Raw genomic sequence first — 19,196 nt, 5'->3', positions numbered from 1 at the left:
TGCAGGGGACATGGAGATTCCTGAGACCAGGAGGAGGGATGCAGTAGAGGGTATCTCCTTGAGTGAACAGCGTTGGGTCCACTTGTCTCCAGCCCCTGTGATGGCAGTGTCATGGTAAGTAGGGCGGGGCCGCACACCAAGCTCTGAGGCTGGAGAACACAGCAAGGGTCCCTGCAGGTGACTTGGGCCAGTGAAGTAGACAACTGAGGAGTCACTGAGGGCCTTCCCAGAGCAGAGAGTTGCTCCCTTCAGGTAACCTTTCTCTACGCTTCCCCCCTACCCAAACTAGGTGCAGAGGCCCCCTCTTTGTGATCCTTACTGTGGCACTGATCTCAATTATTGGTGTGTGCTTGCCTGTCCTTCCCCGGACCTTAAACCCACAGGCACAGGGCCCATGAGTCTGCGTTCATTTCTACATCCCCAGAAGGTAGCCTAGGACCTGGCAGAAGTCAGCACTGAGGAAGTAAGGATTTGTAGCGTGGATAAGTGAGGGAAGGCATGTGAATGTCTGCAGGAGGCAGTCAGGACACGAGGATCAGCCTCTAATCACAGTGAATCAAGGGAGGCTCTGGGTTCACAGACTATTCCCAGTGCCTTGACCTGTGCCTCCTATGTAGTAGGTGCCTAAGAAACATTTGCTAAACGAGTGACTGAACAAACCAGTAATTACATGCTGGGCTAAGAGGTACCCAGCGATACATAAGCACAGAAGCCAGGGGCCCAGGCTGCCCGGGTGTGGTCCTTCTCCTCTACTGAGTCCTGCCATCCCCCTCTCGAAATAACAGGAGCTCATGGGCTCATTCAGTAGTGAATCGCCTCCCGTTCAGTAGAGGTCATCAGGAACCAGTGGGACTATGGAAGTTTTGCAAATGTGCTGAAGCCTTCATAATAACTTCCCATGTTTGTTACTTTTGTTGCCCCCAGTCTATTCCTTTCAGTGATAAGCAGTAAAATTCAAAGGGCTCTCGTGCCTTCGTACAGGGATAGCACGGGTAAGGAAATCTTGGCAATGGCTCAGCACTTTCCAAAAATAGTCCCATTTACTCCTCATATCAGCCCACACGGTAAGTGCTAATAATACTGTTCTCATTTTACAGGTAAACCAACACAAGACTCCAAGAAGGAAAGTCACTTGTCTAGCCCAGACCCCTGCATTCATACTCTTTTCCTGCCTGGACCTTCCCCACGCTTTCTGGAATCCTTCCTTTCCAGCCAATGGCTGTCAGTAACCTCTCTGGGTCCCCAGCACCCCGCTTCCGCTCCTGGCCCTTCCCTGGAGCCAACACTTGTGCCCCTCTTCTCTGTGGATCATTGGTTTTGAGGGTGATCTTATACCAAGCATCTTCAATACTCTCATGGCTCAGTTCCCAACACAGCCTTGTCCGGGGCCCTGTTGTCCCCCACTGCCAATCCCGTGGGGTCCCCTCACCTACCCATCACTCCAAGAGCCGTTCCACTCCACCTGGCCCCAGGGATTCCGCAGCCGCACCAGCTTCACTTTCTCACCTTTGAACAGGACCTTAAGCACAGAGAAAGAGCTCTCATGCTCTGCAGCCTGTCTGGAAAGGGACTCTTCTGTCTTGCCCTGAGGGCTGGGACGGGGCTGGGGGGCAAATCCCTTACGGGAGGGTGTTCTGCCTGACTCTGGCCAAGGAGACTAATCAGAAGTGTGCTGGGGAATGGAACGGTCAGACCTTTCCTCCTGAGTCTGCCTGATTTAGGGCTTGGCCATCTCCTCTCTATCTTCTAAGAGGCAATTTTCTCAGGAACATCCTGCCGTTATGAGCTTCCGGGGAGGAGGCGGGGCATAAACAGTAAGGCCCTGCTAGCACATTAGGTGTCTTCATATAAATTAGAAAAAAGGCCTCTGCTGGCCAGGCATGGTGGCTCACGCCTGTAATCCCAGCACTTTGGGAGGCCGTGGCAGGCAGATCACAAGGTCAGGAGTTCGAGACTAGCCTGACCAACATGGAGAAACCCCCGTCTCTACTAAAAATACAAAAATTAGCTGGGCATGGTGGCACGCGCCTGTAATCCCAGCTACTCAGGAGGCTGAAGCAGGAGAATTGCTTGAATCCAGAAGGCGGACATTGCAGTGAGCCAAGATTACGCCACTGCACTCCAGCCTGGGTGACAGAGTGAGACTCCATCTCAAAGGAAAGAAAGAAAAGAGGAAAGAAAAGAGAAGAGAAAAAGAGAGAAAGAGAGAGAGAGAGACAGACAGACAGACAGACAGACAGACAAAAGGCCCCTGCTGACCGAGGAACTACAAACAAGCAGACTTCCTCTGGTCTGCTGCAATGGGCTGATGCAGGCAACTGCCCCTCTCAGCCCATCCTTCTGTACAGGGCACAACCTGCCCAACTGTGTGCAACAGGCCTTACAATGTTCCTGTCTCAGACATGGCCCAGGAAAGCCCAGAAGTCCCAGAAGGAGCAAAACAGAGCAGTCAGCCTCTCGTATCCATGGCTTTGGCATATAACCAATCGTGGATCAAAAATATTCAAAAAAACAAAGAAAAAACAATAGAAAATAATACCAAAAAAACCCCAGTGCAGTGTAACAACTATTTACATAGCATTTCCGTTGTGTTCAGTATCATAAGTAATCCAGAGATGATTTAAAGTATACAGGAGGATGTGCATAGGTTACATGCAAATACTACTCCATTTTATAGAAGAAACTTGAGCATCTGCAGATTTTGTTAACATTGGGGCTTCTGGAACCAGTCCCCGTGGCTACCCAGAGACAAATGTAGCTTTCTGAACATGAGAGAACAGGAAGCTCAAGAACACATGAAACCAACTTTGTAAAAGCAAAGTTAAGTGATATTTCAATGTGTTCATTGGAAATGTTGGAAAAATTGCCATCTTTAGCTCGAAAAGCAAAGATAAACACACGATGCACCAACTGTGGCAGGATCCACCTTTACCAGTTTCACAGGCCCCTCTGCGTGGCTTGGACCTTGAACTGAATGTCCTGATCAGAGGCAAGCTCTGCAGACAGGGAAGGGGCCCCAACAGCTAAGTCCTGACTTCAGGAGGTTAACCCAGGAGGGTTCCCTTGCCCCACCAAGCCCCACCAGGCTCACCTCATCCAGCCCCGTGACAGAGTAGGCGTGACCTCTGACCAGCCCGCAGGCCATTCTTGTTTCATACTGAACTGGAACGATTGTCTGTAAAGCCGTAACCAGAGAGCCCATTAGGGGCAGGGAAACAGAAGTTCTGCCGCTCGGAGGCAAAGTTCATACTAGTTCATTTTCCGGGCTCTGTGAAGACACAGGCCACTCTGCTCGCTGAAAGTGTGCCTCATGACCACGAACAGACCTTCACTGGCTCTTTAACAGTGTCAAGAGACACAGCTCCAGACAAGCTGGTCTCCCTGAGAAGGCTCTGTCCTGAGCATCAGAGAGCAATGTGGATGCTGGGATGTGGGGTGGGTAACAGCGTCCCTGACCCTCCTTTCTGGATCCCTTAGTATCCTTCAAAGGAGGAAGGGGTAGAGTTGGAGGCTGCCCTGGGCTTCAGGATCCCCCTTCCCCTGAGGCCATCCAGGGTTGACTATTCCTGGAAGAGAAAGGGGTTGACAAAAGGGGTTAGATGACACATAAGTCTAGCTTTTTCTTTTTTTTCTTTTTCTTTTTGTTTTTTCAAGACAGAGTCTCGCTCTGTCGCCCAGGCTGGAGAGCAGTGGTGCGACCTCGGCTCACTGCAACCTCCGCCTCCTGGGTTCAAGCGATTTTCCTGCCTCAGTCTCCCGAGTAGCTGGGATTACAGGCATGTGCCACCATGCCCAGCTAATTTTTTGTATTTTTAGTAGAAACAGGGTTTCACCATGTTAGCCAGGCTGGTCTCAAACTCCTGACCTCAGGTGATCCACCCGCCTCAGCCTCCCAAAGTGCTGGGATTACAGGCATGAGCCACCACGCCTGGCCAAGTCTAGCCTTTTTCTTTACATCCCCTCACCTCCTCCACACCCACCTAGAACATAATATTCAAGAAATCAAGAGTCCCGGTGCCCAGGGAGAGAATTCTGAGAAGGCCTGAGGAGATCCCTGCTCAGATATGACCGTGCCTAAGGGGTAGCTCTTCCATTTGCAGAAATTTCCAAGCTGCAGCCATGGGGGATCCTTGGCAGAAAGGTAGGACCACTAAAGTCCCATGAGCCCTGGATAGGCTCTCTATGGCTTCCGTGTGCCGACTAATGTAACAGCTTTAAAATGAGCTTCCCAGACCCTTGCTAGGCTGCAGAATTCCTAGAGCCTTTTTCGGGGTGAGGGATAGTATGGGTGGAGCCAGGGCTTTTGGCATCTCGGCCTCTCCCAGATCTCAGTCTCTTCCAGATCTCAGTCCTCATGATCCAGATCATGCCGAATGGACTGGGAGGGGGTGGGAGACTCATTAATCCTTAGTTGTAGACCTGGGAAGCTGCTTGAAATGAGTCTTCTGTCATTACCTAAGCATATCATTCAACCCAGCAATTCTACTGCTGGGAATCTGTCCTATGGAAGTCACCATGGATGTATACAAAGATGTATCTATTGGAATGTTCATTATAGCATTTTAGAATAGTAGCAAAACAAAACAAAGAAAAAAAACTCCACTTTCCAATAATAGGGTATCGGGTAAATAAATTATAACATATCTGCGTGTTTGAATATTGTGTAGCTATTAAAAAATGTTACAGGAGAATACTTTGGGCACATTAAGAATATCAAACTAGGCTGGGCGCAGTGGTTCACGCCTGTAATCCCAGCATTTTGGGAGGCTGAGGCAGGTGGATCACTTGAGGTCAGGAGTTCGAGACCATTCCAGCCAACATGGTGAAACCCCGTCTCTACTAAAAATACAAAAATTAGCCAGGTGTGGTGGTGCGCACCTGTAATCCCAGCTATGTCGGGAGGCTGAGGCAGGAGAATTACTTTAACTTGGGCGGCAGAGGTTGCAGTGAGCCGAGATGGCACCACTGCGATCCAGCCTAGGCAATACAGCGAGACTTGGTCTCCAAAAAAAAAAAAAAAAAAATCAAACTAACTGAAAAAAGTAGGCTGCAAAGAGGTACATACAATATGCAAACATTTTAAAAATAAAAATATAGATTCAGTGTGTGCATAGAAACATCCTGGAAGAACATACACTAGGTGTTAAGAGTGGTTATCTTTACATGGGGAAATATAGAAGTGAAATTTTCTTCTGTTTTTCTGTATGGCTCAGTATTCTCCAGTGAGCAGGTATAACTTATGAAAGTACTAGAATATAAACTCTACAAGAGGGAGACCTTGCTTTTTCCACAAATACTGAAAAAGAGGAGAGAATTTGTTTTGCTAGAGGAGTGCCTGGAGCATAGTAGGAGCTCAAAAATAAGTGCTGAATGAATAAACGAATACATTAGAAGAGGAAAAATATTTTAAAATAAATTAAGTCTCTCTGCTATTTCTGTCTGATAGTTCGTTATAAGAGGAACTGCCTGGACCATGGAATATGCAGAAACTCCAGCAGAGATTCCCTCCAAAATCCTGGTTCTTGCACGTTTTTCAGGAGCCTTGGCTGAGCAAGTTATTTCAACCCAGACCCTTGGGAGGTGCCAGGTGGGGGTGTGTGGGTAAGGCCCTGGCTGCTGAGGGGAGTCTGACACTGGCAGGGCGGCGTCATGTGGGTTGGAGGGATGGTCAGTCCTGATAATTGGAGGCATACACACCCGGGTCGGTCTTTCAACTGAGCCTCTGGGGTCGAGATCTGAGTCCCGGAACAGCGAGTTATCCATATTCCTCACCATCCGTGCAATCAGCTCTCCCATGTTCAGACCAGAAGGAGAGGTTCCATAGGTCATGTTCGTGCCATCCTGAGGCCCGATAGAGAGAGCAGGGAACAACCCAGGAGAGGGAGAGAACAAATACAGAAGGGTGGAAAGGGAAGGAGAGAGGAAGAAGAGATGGGATAGACAAAGGGAGAGAGGAGAGATCAACAGAGCACGAATGGAGGAAAGATGGAGAAAAATGATACAGGAAAAAAAAGTTCATCCATGCTGTTGTGTGCTAACTGATCTTCCAAGCTCCACCGGGCGTGTTATGGAGAGAAAGGGGCAGGAATTCAGCTTAGACCCCATCCTCCCCGATGGAAACCACTAAGACTATCATAGCAATATACTGAGCCCCTCAGGGAAGACATGTCCCCTGAAGGAGGCCTGGCCACGGGTGGCCATCTCCCTACCCTTGACTCCTGTCTCAGTTCACAGCATTTCTTTGCACTGAAAGGGGCTGCGGGTTTAGCTTCTCCCAGGTAACAACACAAAGCCCACATCCCAAGTAGGGGATGTGGTGAAAGTGCAGTGACTGGGAGGCTTTCTTAGGGAAATGGTGGGCTCAGGTCCACAGCCAAGTATGTGGCCAGCTGAATGGGAGCATGATGAGACTGAGGAGCGTCAGCAAGGGAGGCCTCCACTGACACAGGCCTCTGGACTGATTTCCACTGACATTCCAGGGCTTGAAATGTCTCTGACCAGTGTCTTTATTGAAAATCCCCAAGAACTGTTCTCCCTTGAGAAATTCCCAGTCCTCAAAGTTGACAGCCAGTTCCTGCTTCCTCAAACAAAACATGCACTCTGTCCCACACAAAAGCTCTATGCTGCCCCTCATTGGGTAAAAGGCTTCCTGACACTTGGAGCTCCCTGCCCTGTGCCCCATACCCCAGACTTACATCAATGGAGCAGCCCATGAGGGAGCCTCTCTCGATGGCTTTCTTCATGATCTTGTACATGTCGCTAGGAGCGTCCTTGATCTCAAAAAACTCTGTCACCCCTCCTGTGAAGTCCTCCATGGCCTCTGTGGTGTTCCCACCTTTCAGAGCTTCGTAGGAACCATGGAGCCTTAGAAAGAGGATGAAGACCAATTTGGGGTCACAGAGTTCCAGGAACAAGGCCCGGTGCCACCGGAACTTTACCTCTTGGATGCCGTGATGTCCTTTCACCAATTCCACGTGAACCCTGTGAGCTAATGGGTGGAAACAATGATTCCCTTTCTTCGTAAATGAAGAAACTGAGCTCAAGAGGCTAAGTGATCCACCCAAGACCACAGAGAGCCAGAGGCACTGGGATTGAAACCCAGCTATTCCCACTTCCTGAGAGCTATTTTCACTACATCCTGAACCTTGAGGAAGGGCTGCATTGAAGTCATTAGCAGCTGCCAGTGTGGTGGCTCACACCGGCAATCCCAGCACTTCGGGAGGCCGAGGCTGGTGGATTGCATGAGCTCAAGAGTTCGAGACCAGTCTGGGCAACATGGCAAAACCCTGTCTCTACAAAAATTAACTGGGCATGGTGATGCCCGCATGTAGTCCCAGCTACTTGGGAGGCTGAGGTGGGAGGAGCACCTTGAACCCAGGAGGTCAATGCTGCAGTGAGCCGTGACTGCACCACTGCACTCCAGCCTGCGTTACAGAGTGAGACCTTGTTTCAAAAAAATTTTAAAAATCCATTATTAGCATCTGGGGTGAGCTTTTAAGTTGAGAGACAACATGGTTTTATAAATCTGCTATAAGCATGTGAGGTTGAACCAAGCAAGACCCTGGGATCTGAGCTCCAGAGATACAATGCTCTGATCCAAAACTTGCAATGCCACCATGGAGGTACAACGAAAGAACTCGCCTTGGTAAGCTAAAGCTAAAGGTCTTCTATGCAAATCTTCATTTCTACTCTTAAAATTTAATGTTTTTAATTAGAGCTGTTGTTGCCTGGAACTGATCCCTAACTTTGGGTCACAGTTGGACACCAATGCCCACACATATGTGTGTATAGAGGCACATGCCTCTTCCTGTGAGTGAGGCCTTGGCTGGATTTTGCAACCCACTTTCTCACCTCTAGTGGATTTTGCAACCCACCCACTTTCTCACCTCTAGTCCCATCTCACATTCTAAAGCGTTGCTTACTTAGCATAAGCCTTCTCCAGCAGAGCGCTCCAGAACTCATTGCGGTGGTTGGACTTGGTGAAAACCAGTTGATTGTTGTACGTTGGCAGGCAGTCATCAATAACTACGTCCACCCACTCTCCATAGCGCCAGAACTGCATAGAAGCGTCGAGCACAGAGTCACATATTCAAATTACTGTTAGGAAATGTGTCCTTCCTCCACATTCCTCAGGGGGTTCTTGGATCCCAAAGCAGCATCATTTCCTAAACTCTGCATCTGGGTGCCTGTTCATCCTATTCTGATTTGGGGTGTGTGAATCTGTCTCTAACTGGACTGTGTGCTTTTCGAGGGCTGGAAGTGAGTTACATACACTTCATGTCTTCCACAGAGTCCAGCCCTGTAATGGGTATAGTGGGTGCTCCCTGAGTGTCTTAGGATGTAAGATTTTCATTCTCCTGCTCAGCAGGTCTGGGGCAGGGCCTGGGTGTCAGTACTCTCAGGTGCCCCCAGCTGACTCAATGTGGCCAGGGTTGGGAACTATGCAGTGAAGGCACTGTACTGATTTAGGTTTTTTGTTTGTTTTTGACGGAGTCTCGCTCTGTCCCCCAGGCTGGAGTGCAGTGGCGCAATCTTGGCTCACTGCAAGCTCCGTCTCCTGGGTTCATGCCATTCTCCAGCTTCAGCCTCCCGAGTAGCTGGGACTACAGGCGCCCGCCACTATGCCCGGCTAATTTTTTGTATGCTTTTAGTAGAGACGGGGTTTCACCGCGTTAGCCAGGATGGTCTCGATCTCCTGACCTCATGATCTGCTTGCCTCGGCCTCCCAAAGTGCTGGGATTACAGGCTTGAGCCACCGCGCCTGGCCTTGATTTAGGTATTTCTTGATGCCAAACTGAAGAACAAGGATTGAAATGGAGGAACAAAGTGACCCAGAATCTATTCTAGCTGTAGCAGGAACATTGTCCAATCATTTCAAGTTTGGATGTTGCTCTTTTTTGAATGAATCAGTTTGAACTGGAAAGGGCCAAATGCAGTTTAGTCTCCTTTTCAATGGCACTTTCTCCCTCATTGAAAAGAGAACAGAAATCTATCTGATATTTGCGTTTAAGGCCCTTTAGATCTAAGACCCTTTAAATGTGCCATGTTCCCAAGGCAGCAGGAGGGGGAGTCTGAGCCTGGGGATAGACCTTTTCTGAGGCCTTCCGTGCTGAGGTGCAAGATCAGCAGAGCAAGAACTGGTTATGTGGGTCATCCTGGGACATGAGGGAGCCTTTGAAGCTGGAGATAGGCTGACTCCCCAGCATCCCAGAACCTACGAGACCCTCACAGGTAGAACTCAGTTTGGTTCTGCTCTAGCACTAGCTCTATGCCAAGATGACTGGGACTCAGAAAACTTCCAGTAACTGGATGGATTCTAGAACCATCAGACTCAGTTCTAGGGCAAACAAGAAGCCTGAGGTTAAGCAGACTCTTCTTCCAGGGCTTGGAAGAGAGGAGTGATAGCCTTGGTACCGCCATGCCTTAGAGAGGAAGAAGTACACAGGAGCCCTGGACAGGGGTTCCTGTACAACCTGAAGGGTCCTGTGGTGTCCCAGTGCTAATATCTTAGGGACCCACTTGAGAAGGGCTGCAGGCAATAACAGCAGCCAGACAGCTGCAAAGACAAAAATAGACACACAGTAAACAGGATGTCTTCCTGCCTTTCTGGGACATAGTGGAAGGTGGTGGGGGAGGGATTAGGGATCCAGAGATAAGCAACTGCTTCCTCCCAGGCTTGAAGCCTTAAGGGGGTCCATGCCCACTGTTGCTGCTGGGGGTAGATGGGTGGAAAGTTTCCTCCAGCTTCTGGGAAGTCAAGGCCAGGAGACCAGCGGTGGGTGGCCTACAGCTGACCCTCTTAACTACACTCTCATTACCTCACCTGGAAGTGGAAGATCCCTGCGTAGTTTTCAATGAAACTTTGATCATGGGGTATGACTCGGAAAAGAAGTCTCTGGTTCAGGGTCAGGCAGGCAATGGCCGCGAGAAACCAGCAGTCCCCTGCAGGCAGACACAGGGCACAGATTGTGAGCAGTCCTGCTCCTCCTGGGAAGAAAAAGCCCCAATCCCAGCCAGCCAATCCACTTCCCTGAACAGGAACTCCCTTGGTGCCCACTGTCCTACTTCCAGATCTGACCTTACAGAGGCGTCAACCCAGGGAAGGAAAATTGGACAGGAATTCCTTGACAATATGATCAACAGGTAACTTACTCCCTGTGACTAGACATTTTCCTCAAGGCTGCAGGCAGTTCCTCCAACTGCAGTATAAACTCACTTCCTTTTTAGGCCTCAATGGAGACAGAGCAGTAGGTGATCATAACCGGGCTGTTCTTCCTAACACCTGTAGGAAATCCACCCTGCCCCGTGCCTTTGCAATGTGAGTCCAATTCCTCTTCTGACCTCAGTGAAGACTGAGCATCAGAGAACCATCCACCAAGATGATTTGTACTGGAAGGAAGGCCAGGTAGGCAGCTGCCCTGGAACCGGTCTATAGGGGGCAGTGAGACATTGCTGGCAACGGAATGAGATCGGGACATTTTCTTATTTCTAGAGTTCTTTTCTGACAGAGTACTATATGTAGTTGGACGTAAGGCTTTGCTCTCTCTCTCTGTGTGTGTGTGCGCGCGCGCGCGCATGTGTGTGTAATAGGGGGTGTACCTGGTCATAGAGCTGCCTTCTAAGGAGGATGGGTTAAGTGAAATGCAACTGAGAGTGTGCAGGGGAGACGAGAGCTGCCTGCAGCCACCCTCCCCTACCCTCCTCGGAAGCAGCCAGTCTTTCCTTGGAAAGAGTGTATTGGTTTGAAGGTCCCAGATTATTATGTCCAGGGCTCTGCAGGAAGCCTTCCCCCAGGTACAGGAACCCAGATATTCATCTGATTTCTTCTCAGCCTCCCTTTCTGGAACGAAATAAGACAAATTCCTTTCATGTGGTCTTGGGTGCCCCTTTTCCTCAAATTTAAATTGTTTCTGTTGATGTTCTCTCCAATTTTACTTCACAGAGCTTGCTTATAGTCCACACCAAAGACAATACTTTCTGAACAAGAGGTCGAGAGAGAGGAAGATAAGATGGAGCAGCCAAGCTAACCAAAGAGAAAATTAGATGCTCATCTACATGGCGGATGCCACCTTTGTTGAAAGACTCCTTTAATACGGAGCTGTGCTGGGGCAATTCAAACAAGGGCTCCAGTTACAAGCGCCTTCCTTGGCGATGCCTTTGTGTGTATCTAGAGTCTCCATGCCCAAGGGGCATGCTTGGTGCACAGTCACAGAGCTGTCTTCCAAGACAGACGGGTACAGTGAAAAGCAGGGCTTTTGTCATGCTGAGTGGGGTATGTAAGTGTCCTTGAGATGCTGGAGAGGAGGCCACAGGATGCAGATACCCCCTGTGACGCATGGCAGAGTGCAAAAGAGGCGTGGAGGAGGAAACGAAGCAATCGCCAGCATGTAGATAAGCGACCATAAAGCAACTGTTATAAAAAATCTTCCAAAAAGTTACTAGAAGCAAGAACAGATTGTCCCTTTACCTCCTGGAAAGGGATCACACCTTGTAATCACCCCTTGATCATCTGGCAGGATCTGACCTGAGGCACTTTCCTACCTAGATCTCCTTGACAGATGTCAGTTCTGTTGGCTCCATCAATGATAAATCGGGGATTCTCGCAAATTTCCTGTGAAACAAAAAGGAAATGACCAGGTAATAATAATTGTGTGTGTCTGTGTGTGTGTGTGTGTGTCTGTGTGTGTGTGTGTGTCTGTGTGTCTGTGTGTGTGTGTCTGTGTGTGTGTCTGTGTGTGTCTGTGTGTGTGTGTGTCTGTGTGTGTCTGTGTGTGTGTCTGTGTGTGTCTATGTGTGTGTGTGTGTATGTCTGTGTGTGTGTGTCTGTGTGTGTGTCTGTGTGTGTGTGTCTGTGTATATATTTATTTTATTTTATTTTTTTCAGACAGAGTCTCACTCTGTCGCCAGGCTGGAGTGCAGTGGTGTGATCTTGGCTCACCGCAACCTCTGCCTCTGGGGTTCAAGTGATTCTCCTGCCTCAGCCTCCCGAGTAGCTGGAACTACAAGCATGCACCACCATGCCCAGCTAATTTTTGTATCTTTAGTAGAGATGAGGTTTCACCATGTTGACCAGGATGGTCTCCATCTCTTGACCTCGTGATCCACCCACCTCGGCCTCCCAAAGTGCTGGGATTACAGGTGTAAGTCACCGTGCCCGGCCGCAGTAGCTATTATTGATTGAGTTCCATTATGTAGTGTTCCTGATAGTATTCCATTTGGCCCTGTGAAGGGAATACTATCATTCTTATTTTTCAGATAAGGAAACTGAGGCCCAGCGAGGTTAAGAAACTTGTGCAAAGACACACAGCTAGTAAGTGGCAGAAGCCAGAAGCATGTCTCCTTTTTATATTGTCCCATGCTGCTTCCCACACTGTCATACTATCCAAGTAAGGACGCACCTTGAGAGTTAGGGCAGTGTCGGCCGGGCGTGGTGGCTCACGCCTGTAATCCTAGCACTTTGGGAGGCCAAGGCGGGTGGATCACTTGAGGTCAGGAGTTCGAGACCAACCTGGCCAACATAGTGAAACCCTGTCTCTACTAAAAATACACAAATCAGCCAGGCATGGTGACAGGTAATCTCAGCTACTCAGGAGGCTGAGACAGGAGAATCAAAATAATAATAATAATAAATTAATTAAAATAAATAAAATATAGATTCAGTGTTTTATTTTGTTTTTGAGACACAGTCTCACTGTGTCACCCAGGCTGTGCAGTGGGCAATACAGGCTGGAGTGCAATGGCGCCATCTTGGCTTACTGCAAACTCCGTCTCCCAGGTTCAAGCAATTCTCCTGCCTCAGCCTCCCGAGTAGCTGGGACTACAGATGTGTGCCACCATGCCTGGCTGGTTTTTGTATTCTTAGTAGAGACTTTTTTTTTTTACACCAGAAGCAATTGGAGCAGTATATTTAAGATGCTCAAGGAAAGAAAATGTGAACCAAGGATTTATATACAACATGACTTCTTTTATTCATTTCAAGAATAAGGGATGTAGGCAAACTGTTTCTAATACATTAGAATTCAGGGAATATTGTTCCCAGAAGCTCTTCCTGAGGAATATACTAAAGAATAACTTTCAGACAACCAGAAGGTTTAGAAGGACATTAACATAAGGACTGGGAATAAGTAGTTAGTATATCGTTATTTGTAGATTTAAAACTACATGATGGCTGGGTGCAATGACTCACACCTGTAATTGCAGCAGTTTGGGTGGCCGAGGTGGGTGGATCACGAGGCCAGGAGTTCAAGACCAGCCTGGTCAACATGACGAACTCCCGTCTCTACTAAAAATACAAAAATTAGCCAGGCGTGGTGGCTCATGCCTGTAGTACCAGCTACTCGGGAGGCTGAGGCAGGAGAATTGCCTGGACGCAGAGGTTGCAGTGAGCCAAGATCGCACCATTGCACTCCAGCCTGGACGACAGAGTGAGACTCTGTCAAAACAAACAAAACAACAACAACAACAAAAGCCCAACAAAGTACATGATGATTAAAGGGAGGATGTAAAGTATGTAATATATTGCCTATAGTGTTTGGGCAATGAACAACTATTTAAAACCATTTTAAATGAAAGGTGAAAGAAGAAAGCCTATGGAAAGACTAAACTGTTTTCAGGAATTATTTTGGTAATGATATTATTAATATTGTTATTCTGCAGCTTAATCAGACAAACAAAAATAGAGGAAATTCATTGCCAGCAGACTTGCCATAAAGAAATGTTAAAAGAAGTTATTTAGGGAGAAGAAAAATTATACAGGTCAGAAACTTGGACCCACATAAAGAAAGGAAGAGCACTGGAGAGAAAATAAATGAAGATAAAATAAACTCTTAATCTAAAGGGTATCTTAGTTAAAATTATAATAAAAATAATGTGCCGGGCAATTATAGCATACAGATAAGTGAAACGAATGACAGTAATGTCATAAGCAAAGGAAGGAAGGAAATGGTCACACTTTGTTATAAAATACCCATACTACAAACTAAATGGTATAGAGTTATTTGAGGGTGGATTTAGTTGAAAACGTATATTGGAAACTCTAGCATGACCACTAGAATTGGAAAAAATAAATATAATTGATATACCAAGAGAGGAGATAAGGCCGGGTGCCGCAGGTTCACACCTGTAATCCCAGCACTTTGGGAGGCCAAGGTGGGCAGATTGCTTGAGCTCAGGAGTTTGAGACCAGCCTGGGCAATATGGCAAAACCCCGTCTTTAAAAAAAAAAACAAACCGGCCGGGCGCGGTGGCTCAAGCCTGTAATCCCAGCACTTTGGGAGGCCGAGACGGGCGGATCACGAGGTCAGGAGATCGAGACCATCCTGGCTAACACGGTAAAACACCGTCTCTACTAAAAAATACAAAATACTAGCCGGGCGAGGTGGCGGGCGCTTGTAGTCTCAGCTACTCAGGAGGCTGAGGCAGGAGAATGGCGTAAACCCGGGAGGCGGAGCTTGCAGTGAGCTGAGATCCGGCCACTGCACTCCAGCCTGGGCGACAGAGCGAGACTCCGTCTCAAAAAAAAAAAAAAAAAAAAAACCAAAAACACACACACACACACACACACACACATTAGTTGGTCATGGTGCCATGCACCTGTAGTCTCAGCTACTCAGGAGGCTGAGATAGGAGGATCGTTTGAGCCCAAGAGGCGGAGGTTGCAGTGAGCCAAGATCATGCCACTGCACTCCAGCCAGGGTGACACAGCCAGACCCTGTCTCAAAAAAAACAAAAACCAAAAAAACAAACAAGATGACAAAAACGAGGAGGTAAAAGGATAAACTATAACACTTTCAGCTGGGTGTGGTGGCTCAGGCCTGTTATCCCAGCACTTTGGGAGGCTGAGGCGGGAGGATCAGGAGGTCAGGAAATCAAGACCATCCTGGCTAACACATTGAAACCCCGTCTCTACTAAAAAATACAAAAAAAATTAGCCAGGCGTAGTGGCGGGTGCCTGTTATCCCAGCTACTGAGGAGGCTGAGGCAGAAGAATGATGTGAACCCAGGAGGCGGAGCTTGCAGTGAGCCAAGATCACGCCACTGCACTCTGGCCTGGGCGACACAGCGAGACTCTGTCTCAAAAAAACAAAAAACAAAAAAAAACTTTCAGTTAAACCAGAGAAGCCAGAAAAAGGGGAGGGGACAAGAACAAATACAATAAATAAAAATCAGTTACAAACACGTTGGTAGTAATCTAACTACCTTATAATCACTTACATGTGAATGATCAAAATACACCAATTAAAAGACAAAGACTGTGAAAGTGGATAAAAACAAGACTCAACTATATGTTGTCTGCAAGAAACTCACTTTATTTATTTATGTTTTTGAGACAGAGTTTCGCTCTTGTCACCCAGGCTGGAGTGCAATGGCACAGTCTCCGCCTCTCGGTTTCAAGCGATTCTCCTGCCTCAGCATCCTGAGTAGCTGCGATTACAAGCATGCGCCACCATGCTTGGCTAATTTTGTATTTTTAGTAGAGATGGGGTTTCACCATGTTGGCCAGACTGGTCTCAAACTTCTGACCTCAGGTGATCTGCCCGCCTTGGCCTCCCAAAGTGCTGGAACTGCAGGCGTGAGCCACCATGGTTGGCCCACATTCTTAATAGAGTATTGTTTCAAGCTATAATATTTAAGAATACAGAGAAAACAAAGTACAGTCAATACTCATTATTCTTGGTAGTTACGTTTTGTAATATTGCTGAGATAACTGTATTAGTAAATACTGAACCATTGCTCCTAGGGGACATACAGAGTTAGGGTCCTGTGAGTCTCTGGTCACATTTTCATCAACCAATCAATACAGAGCCTGATTTTATGTATGTTTCTGCTTAAAGACACCTTATTTAATATTGATTCATTAAACTGTTTGATTGATGATTCAATAACATTGAACTCACAGCCAACTGACTATAACTTGTGTGTGAACAAAGCTTATCTGACACACGCATTACCTCCATGAGGCACACCCCAGCCTCCTAGAATGCTAAACAGCATTTCAGCACTATGCTTGGAGGTCACCAATAAAAAGCACAGAAATGAGAAAAACATGGCACTAAAGACATCATGAAAAGGACACTCTTTACAGTATGAAAGCTGAAACAAGAAGACAGAGTGTTGCCTTGTTTGACCTGAGCTGAGAACATGCGTGTGGGGTGACTCAGATTTTTCACAGCTCTGTGTATGCTCACAAATGACTGCAAAAACACCTCAAGTACTAATTTTGGGGAGACAAACTTTAGCGAGTAGGTGAATTTGCAAATATGGCATCTGCGAATAACAAGGATTGGCTGTGTAAGGTTTATAGCACTGACGTCCTCCACGTTGGAAAAGCCATGCCTATGGTGTAAAGTTGGAACAATTTTGTGACTGATCTGAAGTAACTAAAAGAGGGATGACATGATTCAAGAACAGGATATGCCTGTAGTCCCAGCTACTCAGAGTCTGAGGCAGGAGGATCACTTAAACCCAGGAGTTCAAGTCCAGTGTGGACAACATAGTGAGACCCCTATCTCTATTAAAAAAAAAAAAAAAAAAAGAATAGGGAGGATTTCGCATACAGGGAAAATCAACTGACTCCATTTCACTGTCTTTTGGGTCACAGCCAGAGAAAATATACTACATTTGCATCTGGAAATGTTCTAGTTAGAAATAAGGATGAATGTTCAGACTGTGAAAGTTACAAGCTGTAGGTTACTGAAGGAGACGGAGCCATCCTTTTCCCTTTAAAACCTTTGTATCAGGAAAGAAAGCCATCCATCTGGAAAGGCTGAAAGTAGTTCCCATTTTTTGGTCATATGGTCTCTGGGGTATTTTAAAAATAGCAGTTTTTATACTATATTCCTGGTGTTCTGGAGCATATAATACACTTCTGAAAGTTCTTTTTTTTTTTTTTTTTTTTGAGACGGAGTCTTGTTCTGTGGCCCAGGCTGGAGTGTAGTGGTGCGATCTCAGCTCACTGCAAGCTCCGCCTCCCGGGTTCCCGCCATTCTCCCGCCTCAGCCTCCGAGTGGCTGGGACTACAGGCGCCTGCCACCTCGTCCGGTTAGTTTTTTTTGTATTTTTAGTAGAGACGGGGTTTCACCGTGTTAGCCAGGATGGTCTCGATCTCCTGACCTCGTGATCCACCCGCCTCGGCCTCCCAAAGTGCTGGGATTACAGGCTTGAGCCACCGCTCCTGGCCACTTCTGAAAGTTCTGATGGTGATTGTTTAAATTTGAAGGTTGAATGAAAATGGAAAAGTACGCGTCAGCTCCTCTCGAGCAGAATGCTTCCTGAGGCACCAGGCTTCCTTGTGAATTAGTCTTGACACCACTCCATAGCCTCTGAGAGGGCAGAGCCTCTCATTCCCACCACAGTTCAGCCGGTTCCTAGCAGCTCCCTTCTGTGTGCTTCTCTCTCCACACACTCCTGTGCTTTCCACATTCTGACTTCTGAATGTTGGCTCACCCCTGCTTGTGTAAACCAAAATAGGAACCTCCACCCTCTACCAAGTCACTTGCCTCAGAAGTTTCACAAGCACTCGGAAAGAATTCTGTGAGGGAGGCCAGGCGAAGTGCCTCATGCCTATAATCCCGGCACTTTGGGAGGCTGAGGCAGGTGGATCACTTGGAGTCAGGAGTTCGAGACCAGCCTGATCAATATGTGAAACCCCGTCTCTACTAAAAATACGAAAATTAGCCAGGCGTGGTGGCGCATGTCTGTAGTCCCAGTTACTAGGGAGGCTAAGGTGGGAGGACTGCTTGAACTCGGGAGGCAGAGGTTGCAGTGAGCCGAGCTAGAGCCACTGCACTCCAGCCTGGGCAACAGAGCAAGACTCTGTCTCCAAACAAACAAAAAAAAAAAAAAAAAAAAAAACAGGCCGGGCGCAGTGGCTCAGGCCTGTAATCCCAGCACTTTGGGAGGCCGAGACGGGCCGATCACGAGGTCAGGAGATCGAGACCATCCTGGCTAACACTGTGATACCCCGTCTCTAGTAAAAAATACAAAAAACTAGCCGGGCGAGGTGGCGGGCGCCTGTAGTCCCAGCTACTCGGGAGGCTGAGGCAGGAGAATGGCGTGAACCCGGGAGGCGGAGCTTGCAGTGAGCTGAGATCCAGCCACTACACTCCAGCCCGGGCGACACAGCGAAACTCCATCTCAAAAAAACAAAACAAAACAAACAAAAAAAAAAAAACAAAGAATTCTGTGAGGGTCGGGTCGTGGAGAGGAAGAACACCGGGTGGGGGGTCGTCATGAGCCCCTCCTTCTCGTAAGTAAACGGGCAGGTGTTTTCCTTTGCTTTCTTCCTAGAAAACAATCATATTTAATTCTCCTTCCCCCACCCCAGAGATTAATGTAACTCTGTAATTACAATAATCTTTCTAAGGTTATTCTTAGAGGTTTTCCTCGGGAAGACAGAAGATGTTTCTGCCATGTTAAGTCAGAAAGTGAGCACATTTGGCGAAATAAGTTTAAAGACTCGACAATAATTCCATAGTAGTAAGAAGATCTACCCTGAAGAATGTCATACTTTTTTTTCTCCTGGTGTAACAGCCCTGGCACAAGGAAGAAGTTGGTTCTGCCTGGATGCCGAGGATGCTGGGAAGCGGCAAGAGACCAGGTCATATAGAAAGCAGCAAAAACCAGCCAGTGTGGCTGGGTCTATGTTGATAGACAGCATGGAAGAAAGAAGGAGCCTGGGAAAAGGAATAGGTTGGGGATGGCAGGGCTGTGAGTTAGATGGGAAGGGACTCTTTGTCTTATTTTTTCCATTCTGAATGCTTTTCTCCCTCACATTTTACATTTCACAATTTCCCTCACATTTCTGAATTTCTCTCACATCTCTGAAACCGTGATGCAACTTACATTAGAAAGCTTCCTTCTACTGCACTCAGCTGGGTGATGGTCATGACCTTCCATGGATACCCTCTGATAAGATCAAGAAAGTACTAGTATTGAGAATCTTCTAGACATGGGAAAATAAGGTTCATGATGAATTACAGCTTGGGAAACTTACCTAAACTCTATCCTTAAAATGAGCCTAATACAAGAGATTTTTGTGTACCAGAATACAAGGAATAAAGTCATCTGTTCAAAGGATTAAGGGGCTGCTGCTGTCTGTCTGGGAAAGAGGCTTCCACAGGTCCAGGTGTTGGCGGAGGGAACTACTGGCCCCAGGAGTGAGGAAGAGCAGGGCTAAGGGTGAGGTTGGACTACTG

The 19,196-nt window shown here is 47.5% G+C and overlaps 1 protein-coding gene across 4 annotated transcripts in view; it reads right to left on the bottom strand.

The window, feature by feature from the left end:
• Positions 1-19,196, bottom strand: part of CAPN3 (calpain 3) — a 44,057-nt gene that overhangs the window by 18,132 nt on the left and 6,729 nt on the right. For 3 of the 4 annotated variants that reach the window (XM_010367024.2, XM_030930425.1, XM_030930427.1), the window contains exons 2-8: positions 11,542-11,611; positions 9,824-9,942; positions 7,923-8,056; positions 6,696-6,864; positions 5,698-5,841; positions 3,092-3,175; positions 1,434-1,519 (exon numbers count right to left, since the gene is read on the bottom strand). In XM_010367024.2, coding sequence (XP_010365326.1) covers positions 1,434-1,519; positions 3,092-3,175; positions 5,698-5,841; positions 6,696-6,864; positions 7,923-8,056; positions 9,824-9,942; positions 11,542-11,611 — 806 coding nt within the window. Of the gene's footprint in view, positions 1-1,433; positions 1,520-3,091; positions 3,176-5,697; positions 5,842-6,695; positions 6,865-7,922; positions 8,057-9,823; positions 9,943-11,541; positions 11,612-19,196 lie in introns of those variants that run through there. The other variant, XM_030930428.1, reaches the window with a different exon arrangement.

Source organism: Rhinopithecus roxellana, chromosome 5, assembly GCF_007565055.1.
Source record: "Rhinopithecus roxellana isolate Shanxi Qingling chromosome 5, ASM756505v1, whole genome shotgun sequence".
Taxonomy (NCBI): Eukaryota; Metazoa; Chordata; class Mammalia; order Primates; family Cercopithecidae; genus Rhinopithecus; species Rhinopithecus roxellana.
Note: the sequence above shows the minus strand (reverse complement) of the source record. Positions and strands in the feature narration are given on the sequence as shown.